The 18,102-nt window shown below is 46.1% G+C and overlaps 1 protein-coding gene across 6 annotated transcripts in view; it reads right to left on the bottom strand.

The window, feature by feature from the left end:
- TPK1 (thiamin pyrophosphokinase 1) overlaps window positions 1-18,102 on the bottom strand; it is a 763,520-nt gene that overhangs the window by 437,994 nt on the left and 307,424 nt on the right. For all 6 annotated transcript variants that reach the window (XM_068234504.1, XM_068234503.1, XM_068234506.1 and 3 more), the window contains one exon: window positions 9,468-9,563. In XM_068234504.1, coding sequence (XP_068090605.1) covers window positions 9,468-9,563 — 96 coding nt within the window. The remainder of the gene's footprint in view (window positions 1-9,467; window positions 9,564-18,102) is intronic.

Here is an 18,102-nt window from a genome sequence, read left to right as displayed (position 1 = left end):
GAGTGACCCCTGGGCACTCAATTTTCGGTTTGTGGGGGAACTTGGTGTGAAACTCCCGGACCAAGTCCCGAGCATGTACCTGCCGAGCCGGAATCCACCGTCGCTCCTCTGGCCCGTATCCCTTCCATTCAATTAAATATTGCAATGAGTTCCTAACCTTTCTTGAATCCAAAACTCTCTCCACCTCAAACTCAGTCTCTCCCTGTACAGTTACAGGAGGTGGGGGGGTGGCGGAGGTTCGGAAATCTTTCGCAGACTTAAGCAATGACACATGGAACGAATTTCCCACTTTCAATGAATCAGGTAACTTGACTCTGTAAGCGACGTTGTTAATCCGCTTTAAAATAGGAAACGGCCCAATGTACCGTGGCCCCAACTTAGGTGTCGGTTGTTTCAATGGGATGTTCTTTGTTGACACCCACACCAGATCCCCTGGACCGAACATTGGTTCCTGAGACCTAAACCTGTCCGAGAAGTGTTTCTGCTTCTCGGTGGCCCTTCCCAAGTTCTCCCGAACTTTGTCCCATACCTCCGCCATGTGAGTCACCCAGTCCTCTATTATAGGAGAGTCGGAAGGTGGTCCCGACAAGGGAGAGAATTTTGGATTCATACCCATGACCACCTGGAATGGCGACATGCCCGTAGATGAACTCACCGCGTTGTTTATGGCGAATTCTGCAAATGGTAAGTAAGACGCCCATTCCCCTTGATTCCCAGCCACATAACACCGTAGGTACTGTCCTAAATTCTGGTTTATTCTCTCAGTCTGGCCATTCGTCTCGGGGTGGAATCCAGAGGAAAATGACAGTGTGATACCCAAGCGAGCACAAAACGAACGCCAGAACTGAGAGACAAACTGGACACCTCGATCTGAAACAATTCTCTCCGGAGCCCCATGGAGACGAAAAATGTTAGTAATAAACAGATCAGCCAGTTCTTTAGCAGAGGGTAATTTATTCAAGGGAATGAAGTGGGACATCTTACTAAAGCGGTCAACCACGACCCAGATGACCGTGAACCCTTTGGAGACAGGTAAATCCACCACAAAATCCATGGATATGTCCGTCCAGGGCCGGGAAGGGGTTGGGAGGGGTTGGAGATAACCGCTTGGGGCCGTGCGGGGCACTTTACTGCGGGCACAAACGGGACAAGAACCAACATAGGCCTTCACATCTCGTGATAGGGAGGGCCACCACACCCAGCGGGTTAGGAGTTCATGGGTCTTTGTTTTTCCTGGATGACCCACAGTTTTATTGTCGTGGAACTGCTGGAGCACCTTGAATCTCCACTGTGGCGGCACGTAAAGGCAATCCGCAGGCTTCCCCGGAGGAGCATCACCTTGAAGAGAAGACAGAAGACACATGAGATCTTCCTCAAGCAGGGGGTTAGTAGCAGCAGCTGAAATACAATGTGCAGGCACTATAGATTCGGGGACCTGATTTTCAGGGGCTTCCGGGCTGAAGCATCGTGACAGGGCATCCGCCTTCACGTTCTTCGAGCCTGGTTTGTAAGTGATGGTAAATCTGAATCTAGAAAAAAATAACGCCCACCGGGCCTGCCTTGGACTCAATCTTTTCGCCGACTCAATGTACTCCAGATTTTTGTGATCTGTGTACACCGTAACTGGGAATGCTGACCCCTCTAACCACTGCCTCCACTCCTCCAGAGCCCATTTTACTCCTAGCAACTCTCGATTCCCGATGTCGTAGTTCCGCTCAGCGGAAGAGAATTTCCTCGAGAGGAAAGCACAGGGATGCAACTCCTCGGGCGCGCCTGCAAACTGAGAGAGGACCGCACCTACACCAATCTCAGAAGCGTCCACTTCAACAATAAAGGCCCGAGTAATGTCCGGGTGTACTAGGACAGGAGCTGAGCAAAACGCCTCCTTCAAGGTCTTGAGGGCAAGTTGGGCCTGAGGAGTCCATTGGGAGGGATCGGCCCCTTTCTTGGTCAAATCCGTTAGGGGTGCCACCTTGAGGGAGAACCCTCGAATAAACCTCCTATAAAAGTTGGTGAACCCCAGGAATCTCTGCAGGCCCTTCAAGGTGCTCGGTTGTGGCCAACTGAGGACCGCTGAGACCTTTGCCGGGTCCATCGTTAAGCCCGAGCTGGAGATAATATATCCCAGGAATGGTACTTGAGATACCTCAAAGGCACATTTCTCGAGCTTGGCGTACAACCGGTTTTCTCTCAGTTTCTGCAGGACGGCTCGAACATGATCCCGGTGTTCCGCGAGGGTTGGGGAGTAGATCAGGATGTCATCCAGGTAAACTATGACAAACCTCCCCAGGAAATCCCGAAAGACGTCGTTCACAAACTCCTGGAAGACTGCAGGAGCATTACAAAGGCCAAAGGGCATCACCAAATACTCGTAATGCCCATCATGAGTATTAAATGCAGTCTTCCATTCGTCGCCCTGGCGGATACGGATGAGGTTGTAGGCCCCCCTCAGATCCAACTTGGAGAACACCCGTGCCCCCGAGACTTGAGCGAACAGATCGTCTATTAGAGGCAGCGGGTACCGGTTTTTCACCATTATCCGGTTCAGTCCCCTGTAATCAATGCAGGGTCGGAGACCCCCGTCCTTCTTTTCTACGAAAAAGAAGCCCGCCCCGGCCGGAGAAGTAGATGGCCGGAGGAACCCCTTTTCCAAATTCTCCTGGATGTATTCCCTCATGGCTACCCTTTCAGGACCAGTCAAGCTATACAGATGCCCCCGCGGAGGCATAGTTCCCGGGAGTAGATTGATCGGGCAGTCATACGGCCGATGCGGGGGTAACTCGTCTGCAGCCCGCGGAGAGAACACGTCCGCAAACTGTCTATAGGCTTCTGGCACCTGCTGCAGGTTCAGTTGTGTACTGAGCAGAGGCAGCGCCGTTAGACAGTCCTTGTGACAGGAGTCAGACCAGCTGACTAGTTGCCCCGATCGCCAATCCAACGTGGGATTGTGCTGTCTTAACCAGGGTAATCCTAGTACCAGTGGGGTAGAGGGCATCCTCAATAAGAAGAAGGTGATCTTTTCCGCATGCAGAACCCCTATGTTCAAATGCAGCTCTGGGGTTACCGCTACCGGCGTCACCAGTTGCAGGGGGGAGTCATCGATGGCGGTAACCTGTATGGGTCTAGTCAAGGGCAAGGACGGGATATTCAACCTCCTGGCCAAGTCTACATCCAGGAAATTCCCTGCAGCCCCGCTATCCACAAATGCTTGCCCCGTGACCTCTTTGCCCTGCCAACCCAGAGAGAACGGTAGCAGAAACCGTGGTTCCTTTGGAGGAATTACCTGCCCGCCTAGATGAACTTCCTCAGATCCACCTAGGCTTTGAAGTTTCCCGACTTCTTCTCTGGACAGGTTCGGACCATGTGACCTGCTCCTCCGCAGTAAAGGCAAAGCCCCTGGGTCCATCTCCGGGATCTTTCAGCAGAGGAGAGCTTGGAGGACCCGATCTGCATGGGTTCATCAACGTCTCCAGCCGGAGTCGCTGTTTCCACCAGTACAGGAACCGCAGCAGCAGCTCCGCTGCGTTCTAGCCGTCTTTAGCGTAGCCGCCGGTCCACCCTGATGGTGAGGGTAATGGCCTCATCCAGTGTTGCGGGAGGCAAGTAATTAATCAGATGGTCCTTCACGGTTTCCGTCAACCCATGAATGAACTGATCTAACAGAGCGGGGTCATTCCACTGGGAGACCACGGACCATCTCCTAAATTCTGAGGCATAGACCTCCGCAGTGTTTTTTCCCTGCCGGAGACCTCGGAGTTTGTGTGCCGCAGTGGTAGTGACATCTGGGTCAGAATAGAGGATGCTCATGGCCTGGAAGAACTCCTCCACCGAGGTGAGGGCAGGATGCCCCTGTGGGAGACTGAAAGCCCATGCCTGCGGATCCCCCTGGAGCAGGGAGATCACTAAAGCCACCCTTTGCCTCTCTGACCCTGTGGCCCTAGGCCTCACATAGAAGTACATGCGGCAAGAGTTCATGAAATTGTTAAAGGAGCCCCGGTCCCCAGAGAACTTTTCGGGAAGAGGAAGCTTGGGCTCCTGGGCTTGCTCCACTGGGGGATGCCCAACCGGTGCGGGAGCAGGCGGCTCGCCCCGCGGGGCGACAGGTGCAGTCCCTTCCATGTCAATGGCCATATCAAGAGGAGTGGCTGCAGCTTGCGCTTGTATTGCGGCCTGTGCAGCTGCTTGGGCTTGCGCCTGGGCCTGGGCGGCAGCCTGCGCCTGAACTATCGGGGTAACCATGTCGGCAAGGCCCTTGATTGCTTCGGCCAACTGGTCTATCTGCCGTTGCATATCCTCCATGTTATAGATAAGTAATTTGGGCCGGTTATAATGTAACGGTCGGGTGACGGAACGGTCACCGCTGACCAGAGTTCCCCCTAGGGGGCGTGAGGTTTGGACGGATAGTCTAGTCCGAGCCGAGTCATACACAGGAGGACACGGACGGGTTAAAGGGATTAGGCAGATGGGTGGTCTAACGCAAGCCGGGTCATACACAGGAGGTCAAGTTCAGGTTAAGGGATGAGGCAGATGGGTGGTCTAATGCAAGCCGGGTCATACACAGGAGGTCAAGTTCAGGTTAAGGGATTAGGCAGATGGGTGGTCTAATGCAAGCCGGGTCATACACAGGAGGTCAGGTTCAGATTATCACAGTGGCTAACTAGCACTCTGAAGGCTGCAGATGGCTAACAGCACAGTGACTAGCCAGGAGCACCTAAGATACAACTACAGACAGTGGCTAACTAGCACTCTGGGAGCTGCAGATGGATAACAGCACAGTGACTAGCCAGGAACACTCAAGATACAAACTACTGCGGAACAATACAGAGCAGGCCGAGACACAGCCTGTTTGCCAGAAACTCACGCTATAACCGGCGTGCAGCCGCGGACCGGAAGTCCCTATATACCCTCTGTCCGCGTCATTTCCGGGGCGCCTGCCGCTTGGACGCATAAACAGTACGCGTGTACGTACGCGTCTGACGTACGTCCGTACGCGTCCGCCCCATGCGACCCTTGGAACGCATGCGTCCATCCATCTTTACTAGAGATGCGGCCGTGGAGCGCAACCCGGAAGTGCCCGGCTCCCCGCGGCTGCGCGGATCAGGCTGTCCCATTACAATTGGATTCCTCTTCTTTGGATCACTGGAGCTGGATTCAATTGAAACATTTTTTACTGCAGCAAGGCACCAGAACTAGTTGGGGAAGACCCCTCACCTTGTTTGAACAAACATGTATGGCGACAGGTTCAAGTAAGGGAACCATCTCACTTATGTATTCACTGCTTAATGATACTGAAGAACCGACCGCGGAGTTGAAGCTGAGGTGGGAATCTGATCTTAACACCTCTCTTTCAATGCGGCAATGGGAGAAGATCTTAATCTTTGCTCACAAAACATCAATATCATCAAACAGTCAGGAGGCGGGATATAAAATCTTTACACGCTGGTATTTCACTCCGACGAGACTCCACGCGATGTACCCCACCACTTCCTCACTTTGTTGGAGATGTGTTCATGATTCTGGTACCTTGCTGCACATCTTCTGGTCCTGCCCCAGTCTCACAAGCTATTGGCATGAAGTACGGACTCAGATACATAAGTTGACAGATTTTCTTCCTCCGGAATCCCCAGACTTTTTCCTCCTTCATCATAATTCATGGCCTATTAACCACTTAAGCCCTGAGTGTATTTTTACCTTATGGACAAGAGCAATTTTCACATTTCAGCGCTCCTCCCAATCATTTGCCAATAACATTACCACTACTTATCACAACAAAATGATCTGTATCTTGTTTTTTCTGCCACTAATTAGTCTTTCTTTGGGTGGTACCTTTTGCTAAGAATTATTTTTTTCTAAATGCATTTTAATGGGAATATTAAGAAAAAAAAATTAAAAAATCATTATTTCTCAGTTTTCAGCCATTACAGTTTTAAAATAATACAGGCTTCCATAATTAAAACCCACGTATTTTATTTGCCCATTTGTCCTGGTTATTACACCATTTAAATTATCTTGCTATCACAATGTATGGCGCCAATATTTTATTTGGAAATAAAGGTGCAGGTTTTCAGTTTTGCCTCCATCACTATTTACAAGCCCATAATTTAAAAAAAATAACAGTAATATACCCTCCTGACATACATATAAAAAAGTTCAGTCCCTAAGGTAAGTATTTGTCGTTTTGTTTTTATTAATTTATTTTATTATTTTTTTAAATGCAAAAGTTTTATTTGGACATTTATGGGAGAGAGTGGGAGGTAAGGGGTTAATTTTAAATTATGTGTAGGTCTCTTTATTAAAGTAAATGATTGTAGGTGTAATTTTACTCTTTGGCCACAAGATGTCCTCAGTTATTAGCTTCCTGCGCATGCTTTTAGTACACAAACAGGAACTAATGCGTGTAAGTGTAACTTACAGTGTTTACAAATGACCGCAGGCATCTAATTGATGCGCGATCATGGACACTGGGAACTAGAAAAATGAATGGGAACTGCGTTCCCATTCATTGATCTCCAGGCTAACATGTAGCAGTGAGAACTAGTGCATGAGCACGTGAGAGCACGCACAGCGGCGATTGTAGCAGAGTTACGAATATCTACTCCCCTGAGGCTTAGATGAATGTTTTAGGGGAGTAGATATACTGTACTGTAAACATTAAGTGGTTAAAAAATATAAAAAATCTCTCACCAGACATCTGGTTAACGCAGCCAAGGCACTGATAGCTAGACGATGGAAGTCACAAGATCCACCCGGCATAAGGGATTGGCTGAAAGAGGTAGACCGAATTTGCCAGCTAGAGGACCTGACCTCTACCATACATGACAGGTCGGAACAATTTTGGAAAACATGGTTTTGGTGGTTCGAGTTTAACCACTTGAGGACCCACCCTTTACCCCCCCTTAAGGACCAGCGCTGGTTTGATTGATCTGTGCTGGGTGGGCTCTGCAGCCCCCAGCACAGATCAGGGTGCAGGCAGGGAGATCAGATTGCCCCCCTTTTTTCCCCCCTATGGGGATGATGTGCTGGGGGGGTCTGATCTCTCCTGCCTGCTGTGGGTGGCGGGGGGGGCACCTCAAAGCCCCCCTCCGCGGCGAAATTCCCCCCTCCCTCTCCTACCTGCTCCCCCCCCTGAGATCCGGGCTGCACAGGACGCTATCCGTCCTGTGCAGCCAGTGACAGGACGTCCCCTGTCACATGGCGGCGATCCCCGGCCGCTGATTGGCCGGGGATCGCCGATCTGCCTTACGGCGCTGCTGCGCAGCAGCGCCGTACAAATGTAAACAAAGCGGATTATTTCCGCTTGTGTTTACATCTAGCCTGCGAGCCGCCATCGGCGGCCCGCAGGCTATTCACGGAGCCCCCCCGCCGTGATTTGACAGGAAGCAGCCGCTCGTACGAGCGGCTGCTTCCTGATTAATTAGGCTGCAGCTGGCGACGCAGTACTGCGTCGCTGGTCCTGCAGCTGCCACTTTGCCGACGCACGTTATGAGTGTGCGGTCGGCAAGTGGTTAAGGAAACCCCACAATACGCCACTCTTATGTCTGCCTAAGATTCCTAAAGCATAACCCCTAACGTTTCACTGAGGAGACGTGGATACTCCCTGGGAGGTGTTTTGTACCCTTCTCCGTCCCACTGGCTGCTTCTCTTCCTTCTTTTTCTCTTTCCTTCCCTTCTTTCCTTTTCTTTTTCTTTCTTTTCTCTTTCTATATATCATTTTCACCATGTCCTGGTGACCTTCTGTCCCCCTTTTTAATTTTTTTATTTTTTTTCCTTTCTTTCTATCAGCCCACAGACAGGAAAAGAGAGAAAGGAGGCCATTCACTGTTTAATACAGCAGGTGCCCGGTTGTATGATCCCCGAGGGGCGCCGGGTTGCCCAACTTTGATAAATAAACCAAATCCGGATGGCTCGTAATTATGCAAATTACAGAGGCTAATACTGCTGTGATATATTTGAATTCACTTTGACATTGTTGGATGCTGAACTTATGATGCCCTATTGTTGGCTATACTATGCTCTGCTGGGTGGCACTGGTGGCTGACCAGCCCTTTATGTTTCATGTACCAATAGGTCAGATAAGAATTTATGTTATGTAATTCTATGTCTTTTTATATGTTGAAAAATAAAAAATCTTAAAAAAAAAAAAAGTTGTGAAGTGCGGAATTGTAAAAAAACGCCTGGTCACTAGGGGGTATAAACTTGTGGTCCTCAAGTGGTTAAGTTTCCAATTAGAAGCAGTGGGAGAGGTGAAAGATTGCAGAGCAGTTATGAAAATCAGGACCCATATGCAATTAACTTTTTCTCCTGATTTTTCTCCTTGGTGATATTTTCAAACTTGTCAATAAAATGCCTTTTAAATCACCAAAAAAGCAAGAAAATACCTAAAATAGTTTTGATAGTACTTTTTCAGTAAAAGTACTGTCACAATTCGTCTATTTCCTTCTTGCTGGAAGCTTAAAATGCATTTTATGTACAAGGTTTACAAATATCATGTAGGAGAAAAGAGTTGGATCATTATACAATCAAGCATTTCATTTTCATTTTTTGCCCTCTGTAATTAATTTGCAGAGAACTGTTTCCACTTAATGTCTATCAAGATGTCTATTTCTGTTGAAGAGAATAAAAACATTGAAACACACTGTAATTCAATGCGGTTTCACAAAGTATAGAAAATTACGAGTAAATACTTTTTATATGTACGGTTACCAGCCAACAAATCTAAGGTACAAGCTCTAATACTTTTAGCTATAGACTCTTAACAAGCAAATGCAGCAGATCGGGTGTTTTTGACATTATTTTCAGATCTGAGATTAGCTGCATGCTTGCTTCTGGTGTTATTCAGACACTACTGCAGCCAAATAGATCAGCAGGGCTGTCAGGCAACTAGTATTGTTTAAAAGGAAATATATCTGGCAGCTCCATATTCTTCTCACTTCAGTCGTCCTTTAAATCCAGACTTAGCCATAGCAGCAAGATTGCTGCTTGAATTTTCCGCTCAAACAATGTACAGTATACAAGTTTAATCTGCTAAACAGTGCTTGTTAAATGAAAACAGCTATTAGAAAACCAATGTTAATAAAGGGGCCTGCAGTAATGGAATTCTGTTTTCAGAACAAGTGGTCTGACTGCTGCTTCCACCCAGCATATCAGTTAGCACTGACTGACAAATTAGGAGGGGACATTGTTACAATTGAGGATGCCCTGTTATACTGCAAGTCTGCACAGTGAATCACTGGGACATTTAGAGATCTCAAAAGTGATACACTTTTAAACCCAAACCTCTATTTTATTTTTAAGCAGCAGTTAGATGCAGTGAAAATAGATGCCCCTTAAAAAGTAATTTTGCACCACTCACTGTCATAAATGTATTTACATTTCTTAATAAAGTATCGTAGTTTAAATATTTTTTAACTTTCGCAAAAGCTGATGTGAAATGAGACTGGACAACTTAAAGCAATATTACAAGTTACCTGAATATTGTGTTTCTGAATCTTGTTTTGCATAATTTGTAGGCACTTGGTGAAGTCAGTAAAGTCTTGATCTGGAGTTTGGATCAGTTCACATCCCTAGAAGAGAGAAACATTTATATTAGTATGCTGATGTATGGTGATGATATGGTCAAACAATTTAAACTAGTGTTTGTTTGTTTTTTTTGTTTTTGTTTTTTTTTTAAACAGAAACAATGCCCTGCAAATGCAACAGCCTATTCATTGCCACTATCATCACCATAACTGGAACCTTTACTACCTCTGCTGCTACCAACAGCCCAAGATCCCTTTTTGCTAGAAAATGTTATGAGACCCAAGGATTTTAGTGACATCTAGAGGTTAATTCGCATCTCCAAAACCTCCACAAGGCAACCACTGAAACAGACAATATAGCTTTTTACTTCTGTTTCTATAATTTCATTTGTGTCCATCCATCATTGGTGTTGTAGTGGCTCAACTTGACTTCACGGCCACTCTGAATCCTTACTCCCAGGTCCTATTCAAATTGATTATAACCAGACAATAGAGATTTGCAAAGAACAAAGCAATACGTAAATAATTTTTTCAAGGAAAAATGGTATAATACACCTACTGCAGTATTGTCCAAGACATCTATTTATTGCACAACCAGACTAAGCAAAACATGTAAAAACATTTCTGCAAAGAACAATAATATAAAATCAGACTTAATCTAATTCCCAATGCTCAGGGTTTTTGAATTGGTTGATAAAGACAATGGCCAATACATTATCTCTATTTGTCTGAACAGCAAAAGCCCACACACCTAAGCATACATTCCCCACAAAGCACAATGGCCTGCTGCCTCTAGGAGGATAGAGAGAAGCAAGATGTTGGACAAAGTATCTGAACACCTTACACCAGCTGCTGCCTGCAGTGTGATTAGCCACACGTACAAAGAGGCTAAAGTTGAAGACCCCCCCCCCCCCCAGTGGTGAGAATTAAGAGGGTTTCAGAGGTTCAGAGAGTGTGTGGGGAGGATGGCTTTCTGTTAAGAAACGCGGAAGAGCCCCTGCCATAAGTCAACGGGAGGCGGCTCTTTCCGCGCACGGTGTGGCAGAGCACGGGGAGGCAGCCGTCTCAACTCAGGGCATGGCGGAGCGCGGAAAAACCGCCGCGTTGGACGCGGCGGTTAGCGCGCATTGCCCCATTTTAGAGGCAACGCAGAGCGGTGCTGGTGTGGCTGGGACACATAGTTCCTCCAGGTTTAGAGTGACGCGCGCGCGCGCACTCAGGCAGGGATTATATGACAGCCAGAAGTGAGTCAGCTGACCATGCTGGTCAGCTGACGCTGGCTTCACTTTTCATTGGTCCAGCACTTAGGGAGGTGCTGGGCAGCTTTATGTGTTCATATACTGCAGGATCTTCAGTTGCTGGTTGTCTGATGTTGCGAACACAACGTGGGAGCACTCAGACCCTTAGTCAGATCCTTAAGTGTGCCGGGACCAGCTGGAGCTGTAATCCTACACTTAGCTAGATTCTGTTGATAGCTTAAAGTACTAGTTTGATTGTGATTTTCTGTTGTGACCCTTTGCCTGCCTGACTGTCCTCCTGAACTCTGATCTTGTACCTTGCCATTCTGACACTCTGTTGCCGAACCCTGGCTCGTCCTTAAACTCTGCTTCTGCATCCTGATCTTGTACCTCGATATATCTGATACCCTGTTGCCGAACCCTGCCTGTACCTTAGACTCCGCCTCTGCCTTCTGAATCTGTACTTTATCTGTCCGTGTGTTTACGACCTGGCTTGTCCGACCTCGAGAACCGACCTTACTATTGAAGGCGGTTCCCCGTCCTGTTAGTGACACTTCCTCCAGAGTGTCACTTTCAGACAATCCTTCCTACTCTCAGCCTGACTCCTCCCGTCTTGGAGAGTTCAGGTCTTCGCAGAGCGGTGCTGGTGTGGCTGGGACACATAGTTCCTCCAGGTTTAGAGTGACGAACGCGCGCGCACTCAGGCAGGGATTATATGACAGCCAGAAGTGAGTCAGCTGACCACGCTGGTCAGCTGACGCTGGCTTCACTTTTCATTGGTCCAGCACTTAGGGAGGTGCTGGGCAGCTTTATGTGTATATATACTGCAGGATCTTCAGTTGCTGGTTGTCTGGCGTTGCGAACACAACGTGGGAGCACTCAGACCCTTAGTCAGATCCTTAAGTGTGCCGGGACCAGCTGGAGCTGTAATCCTACACTTAGCAAGATTCTGTTGATAGCTTAAAGTACTAGTTTGATTGTGATTTTCTGTTGTGACCCTTTGCCTGCCTGACTGTCCTCCTGAACTCTGATCTTGTACCTTGCCATTCTGACACTCTGTTGCCGAACCCTGGCTCGTCCTTAGACTCTGCTTCTGCATCCTGATCTTGTACCTCGATATATCTGATACCCTGTTGCCGAACCCTGCCTGTACCTTAGACTCCGCCTCTGCCTTCTGAATCTGTACTTTATCTGTCCGTGTGTTTACGACCTGGCTTGTCCGACCTCGAGAACCGACCTTACTATTGAAGGCGGTTCCCCGTCCTGTTAGTGACACTTCCTCCAGAGTGTCACTTTCAGACAATCCTTCCTACTCTCAGCCTGACTCTTCCCGTCTTGGAGAGTTCAGGTCTTCGGAAGGAATCCGTGCAGTACTCCTTACTGCGCTGAGGCCTAGTCCTCTAAGTGTTACTGTTACACCAAACACCACACTCTACTCAGGTGAACAAAGGTTAGCTGGTATATCGGATTATCGGTGATACTGCAGATCACTTATAATCTGGTATATATCTGTATTCCCAGTGATACTGCAGATCACCGGTAATCAGATCCTCTCTGTGCTTCACCGATCGTTACACTTTCTTTATTTTTAAACATTGATATAAACCCTAGCTTTATGTTTAGCTGACTTGTCTTGAATTAAGAGGAGATCATGAAAAGGTAAATTTGGATGACTTATAATGTTGGTTTAGATCTGTTTTTCAGCTTCTGATATGTTTTATATATCTAACGTATTGGAAAGAAAACTATGAGGAAAAAAACTATAAGAAAACTGGAAAGCTGACGTAAGGTGCAAATGCATTTTAACATGTAAAATAAGGTTTGTAAAAGGTATACAAAATACAAACAATACTGGCATAGCATGCAGATGTTGTGTTACAGGACCAGCAACCTTTTGATGTATGTATCACAGCACTGGGTAAAGCAGGATGAAGGGAACCTTACCATGGGTTTTACTGCCCTTCGTCTCTGTACCTACTGGGATAATGCTCAATCACTTCCTGTCATGTTATTAGGAAATGATGTCAATTCTAACCTGAGCCAAGCCGCAAACTACAGGAGTTTAGATTTAGAGCCTCCCATAGGCTTTTACAACTGTGTGTGCTCCCAATGGAGAAAGCTTCACATCCCTGTGATGCCAAAGAAGACATACAGAAAGTGAAATGTATCCGCTTTATTCAAGTTTCATGTTTCTCCCCTTCATTCAAGGCTACAAAAGGTAAAAAGAAAGTTTAACATTACAAATATCAAGATGTATAAAAGAAACAAGCATATATAAAAGGAAAAATTAAACAGTTGGAAAATGCTGCTGCATACGTTAATATAATAATATATGTATAGCATCAGAAAGGGGGGAATGCCAAAGTACTAAGTTTACTAGAGTATTGCTGTTTTTGTACAGCTCAGAAACACAGCATACATCTGACATAGTTTTTAAGCTTCATTAACTTTCACACCTGCAGCTAATCCACCACATTTAATAGATATCGTAAACTTAAACTGTCAAGAAGTTTATGCAATAAACTTACTTTTTAAAGGAATTTGAGCAATCAAAACAGTATGTTCACAAGTTATTTATATTTGCTAATTTTGCATTGGTCATTTATACTTGCATCCAATAAAAAGCACAATTAAAATCATTGCCACCAGTACATGTAGACTGGTAAACTTATTTTCCCTTTTTCTGTTTGACACACTTCCAATGAGAACATATTGAATGGCGGCTTCACTTGGGCACTGGGTGGCAGGGATAGTTAAATATCAATAATGTTATTTTACTAATATTTTAATGTAGACTTACCTGGCCCCTAATGATTGTCATCTGGCAGATCAATGGCTAGAGGCATTGCCTTGCTCTCACCTGTTACTGAGATGATGAATTGCTCCATCAATCACACACACGTGGTGAGGAAAGTGTCCCCTTAAAGATGGCCGTGGCACCCACATGCAATTACGTGCATCTGACGTCCTTGTGTTCTGTGAATATGATGGAACCAGAAGTACGTCTCTTGCGCTGACTGGAAGTGGTTGGTTGGAGCGAGATCCAAATGTGTTTACTCCATAAAAGAGCTGGGAGTGTGTGGGCAGGACATATAGGAGCCCATATAGAGGCGCTCACACTCATTTACAGCTCCAACTCAGGTAAGACCCCGCCGAGGGCTCCTCTAATACCTGTATTAGTAATTTTTCAGCAACACCATTATACCAGCAATTTTATTAGCAATTATTCCTTCACCAAACTTGATCACAGAGATACCTGAATGTTTAAAGTGGACCTGAACTCAGAACTCCTATCTGCTCTAAAAGATATGCAGCAGCATAATAACCTTTAAACAAAAAACATTTCTTTGTAACAGCTGATACAAATCCTAAAATAAATCTGCACAGTTTCTACTTCCTGATACATGGAAGCAGACATATTGTTAACATCCTGTGCTTTCAAATGGGCTTATCTGCTTATCTGCCATAGGCAGTCATGTGACACAGAGATCAAATTACAACTAGTGATTAGACACAAACTAGGGGGAATTAGACAGGCTAAACGCTTTAAATACACACAGGGTGCATTTCTGTTATGTTTTCCTTGCGTCCTGTGCAAGGGTTCAGGTCCACTTTAATGCTAAAATATCTATATTTAACCCAATTACAAGAAAAAAAAAAAAGAAAGAGTAAGGCATCTAACGGTACAAAAATACAATATGTTTCATTTGGCAGCACAAATTGCTTCCATATACATAATAAAACCAATTACAAATTGCAAATAAGCAAAAAACTGGACTGAATGGAGGGCGACCTAATAATCATACAACTTTCCCTGCAGTCATACTTCCAGCATACATGGCCATTTGACATCATCTAGATGGATATTGCTGCACAGCTATCTGAAGTTCCTCTCTTAATCAATGTGCTTGATCAACACTTTAATGTCCCAGGAGGTTTCAAAGGACTGTCAGGAGGCAACACATTCTTCAGAACGCACTTGCAATACTAGCAGCAGCAAGCCCACACTAGGCACTCAATATGAGGCAAGGATGACACCTAATTATGAGTGATTTTAGGATAAATCTTCCTTGGGAGGCATACAATAGCAGGCAGACAACCATGCATAAGTCTAAACAGAAGCGGGACAGCGTATAGCCCTCAGCAGCATAGCACTTTTCACTTGCATAGATCCAGAATGGATGGGCAAAGAAGATGCTCCAAGTAGCAACCACACTTGTTTTTAAATGTCAGTATTCTTTTACGGCTTAGTCTCACCACTCTGGATGCTCAGCTTACATCTCCACAATCCACCTAGTTTGGCTCTAGGATTGCAGCCATGATTGCCCTCAAGAATGACCAGTGTGTGAGTTTGGAAGATGCCTGTGCTCTACCCGCAGCTCAGCTCTGCTCAGCTGGGAGCAGCGTGGGCAACAGAGGTTTGAGCTCACCACACTTCCCAGCTTTCACCCACCTGTGTTTCGGCCAATCGGTATTTGTCAGGATGTGGCTTGCCAGAGGAAGGGAATGTCTTTTTATAGTCACAGCACTATTTCCTGTATTCGGGCAACTTGTGCTTCACCAGTGCCATCTTGGTTTTGGGAAGTTAGCCAAAAAAGCTCTCATTGAGACACAGTTAAGCATAAATGTTATTCACACGTTTATAATCTCAGAGGAAGGGAATTGTTCATCATCAGCATTTGACCTTATAGATACAGTACAAGTGGCACTCATTTTTTCCTCTCCACATATTATAACTGCACGGGGATCAACAACTCATAAGAAAGAATCAGAATCAACTTTATTTGCTGACGTACCCGAAATTGGTTGTGGTACACTTGGCTGTGGCAGGAGATCCTGAGACATGAGTAAGACATTCATGCATAGCATTGGGAAAGAGTACATACGTTACAGGCATACATGCATAGCATTGGGGAAGAGTTAATTGATCCAGGTAAAGAGGGCGCCAAGGATCAGGGTGGGCGCCTAGAGAACTGAGCTGTCCATGGCCTAGAGGGGCCCAGGTGGGCGGGTGTTCAACATGAAGACTGCCTGTGGAAAAAAGGGATTTCTGCGCCTCATGGATGTGAAGGGGATTGATCTGAATCGGTGGACCGATGGGAGGGGTTCTATGAAGCAGCTACCTGGGTGGGAGGGATCTTCTGATATCCTTGTGGCTCTTTTCTTCATTGTGGCGGTGTGGAGGAGGTCGAGAGGAGGCAGGGGCATACCAATGATCCTGCCTCCTAAATACTCTTCGTTGCTATTGGTTGCTCCTTCATACCAAGCAATGATGGAAGAGCAAAGGATGGATTTAACTGTGGCGGAGTAAAAGCTGGTGAGCAGCTTCCGTGGGATACTAAATTTATTCAGTTGGCACAGGAAAAATAGCCTCACCTGTGCACTCTTCTGGATTTTGGTGGTATTCTGCCTCTATCTTAGGTCACTGGTTATGGTTAAGCCCAGGAACCAAATGCACAGTACCCTGAAGACTTCAGTCTCATCAATGAGGACTGGTGAGAGGGTGTGAGGGAGTTTTCTGAAGTCCACAATCACTTTGAGGATCCTCCCACGAACACAGTAAATCCAGCGCTGGAGACTTGGGCGCAGCAGCGCAGGAGACTTGGGCGCAGCTGGCGCCACCATAGGCCGTAATAGGAACTACGGCTATCGCAGGCACAGGGAGTGACTTCAGCGCCGTCAGAAGACGGACCTGAAGTTGCTTTTAAAACAATAATTCGGATTCCAGCGATTGCTGGAAGCCGAATTATTTCATTCCCCCACTATCCATGTCGGCCTGGAGGGGGAATAGTAATTAACACGGCCCGGACTTGTGCGGCAGCAGGATCAGCCATATACTGGCTGTGTCCTGCGCCCAAGTCTCCGGCGCCGTTCTCTCTCGTACGCTCCTCCCAGTCTTGCTGCGGTAAGCCTACTCTTTGTTGCTGCTGATGAGGCAGATGATAGTTTTGTTATCCGCAAATTTGAAGACAATAATAGAGTCAGCAGTTGAGGTGCAACTGTTGGTGTAAAGGGAAAACAGAAGTAGGAACAGAACACACCCATCGGGTGCACCGATGTTGGTGGTTCTCACGCTGGAGGCGCAGTTACCATGTTTAACCCGTTGTGTTCTGTTGGAGAGGAAGTCCCCGACACACCTGCAAAGGGATGGGTTATTCCCAAGTTGCACAAGGTTTCTGAGCATGCCTGGGGAGTGTGGGGGGATGGTTTTGAAGGCTGAACTAAAATCCTAGAACAGCTCTGTCAAGGTGCTCCGTGATATAAACACCAGGCTGACATTAATGGCATCTTCAACTGACCTATTCACCCTATTGACCCAGGTCAATAAATTGTACACCATTTTGCAATATTTTAATCTTAGGTTACAAACTCCATCAGCACACCAAATTAGAAGTTGATGCACACTTTTATTGTACTAAGAAACCACAATTGATCTGACAATTGTTTCAGGAGCTGTAGAGAGTCTCCCTTTTTCAAGGCATGTGGCATACACAGAGACAGAAAGCAACAGCCAGTTATATACAACACTAATCCCATAGCATCCCACCCCCATTGATGACCTTACAGTGACATAATTTCTGCATGAGTTAGATATAAACAAATGTTATATCACAAGATCGCAGCATATTCACAACTCAAACATCAGTACACATAGTGCTACTATAAATCCCTTGTCCTACCTCAACTGTTAATTTGGTGTGCTGATGTACTTAGTAACCTATTACTTTTGAGCAGGGATGAGCAGAAACTACGCCAGTGCGAATTTACGCATCGTAGTTCGTAGGTGAAGTTTCAAAACTACGCTTATGAATGTACGCGTAGCGAAGTACCGCTACGCGTAGCTTACGCCCACTATGCGTAGTGAACTACGAATGCATTACTCGCGTCTAATTTTCCACGTGCGAATGTATGCTTACAAATTTACACATTGAAAAGGGGAATGTACGCATAGAAGAGTTCCCGGTATAAGCATTTAACAAAGGAATTAATGCGTAACATTTTCTGCATACAAGCATAAGCATCCGCATACACTACGCTTCGCACTACGCGTAATTGCGTATTGTAACACAGTCTACGAAATGCATATGAAGCGAATATTTGATTTCGAAGCCGTAGTTTGGCGAAGCGCAATTGCGTAAAACTACGCGTAGCAAAGTTGGCTAACTACGACCATCCCTGCTTTTGAGTGTCATTGCCTTGGTCATACCACCAAGCTCCCAACCTTACTGACGGTGTGCCAGTTCCGTTTCTGAATATGCCTCATTTAAATCTTGTGTGCTATGTGTCAAAACATAACGTTAAAAAATTAGCCCAATCACACATACACATCACAAACAGGGAAAAAA

The sequence above is a fragment of the Hyperolius riggenbachi genome, chromosome 5, assembly GCF_040937935.1.
Source record: "Hyperolius riggenbachi isolate aHypRig1 chromosome 5, aHypRig1.pri, whole genome shotgun sequence".
In the NCBI taxonomy this organism is placed as follows: domain Eukaryota; kingdom Metazoa; phylum Chordata; class Amphibia; order Anura; family Hyperoliidae; genus Hyperolius; species Hyperolius riggenbachi.
Note: the sequence above shows the minus strand (reverse complement) of the source record. Positions and strands in the feature narration are given on the sequence as shown.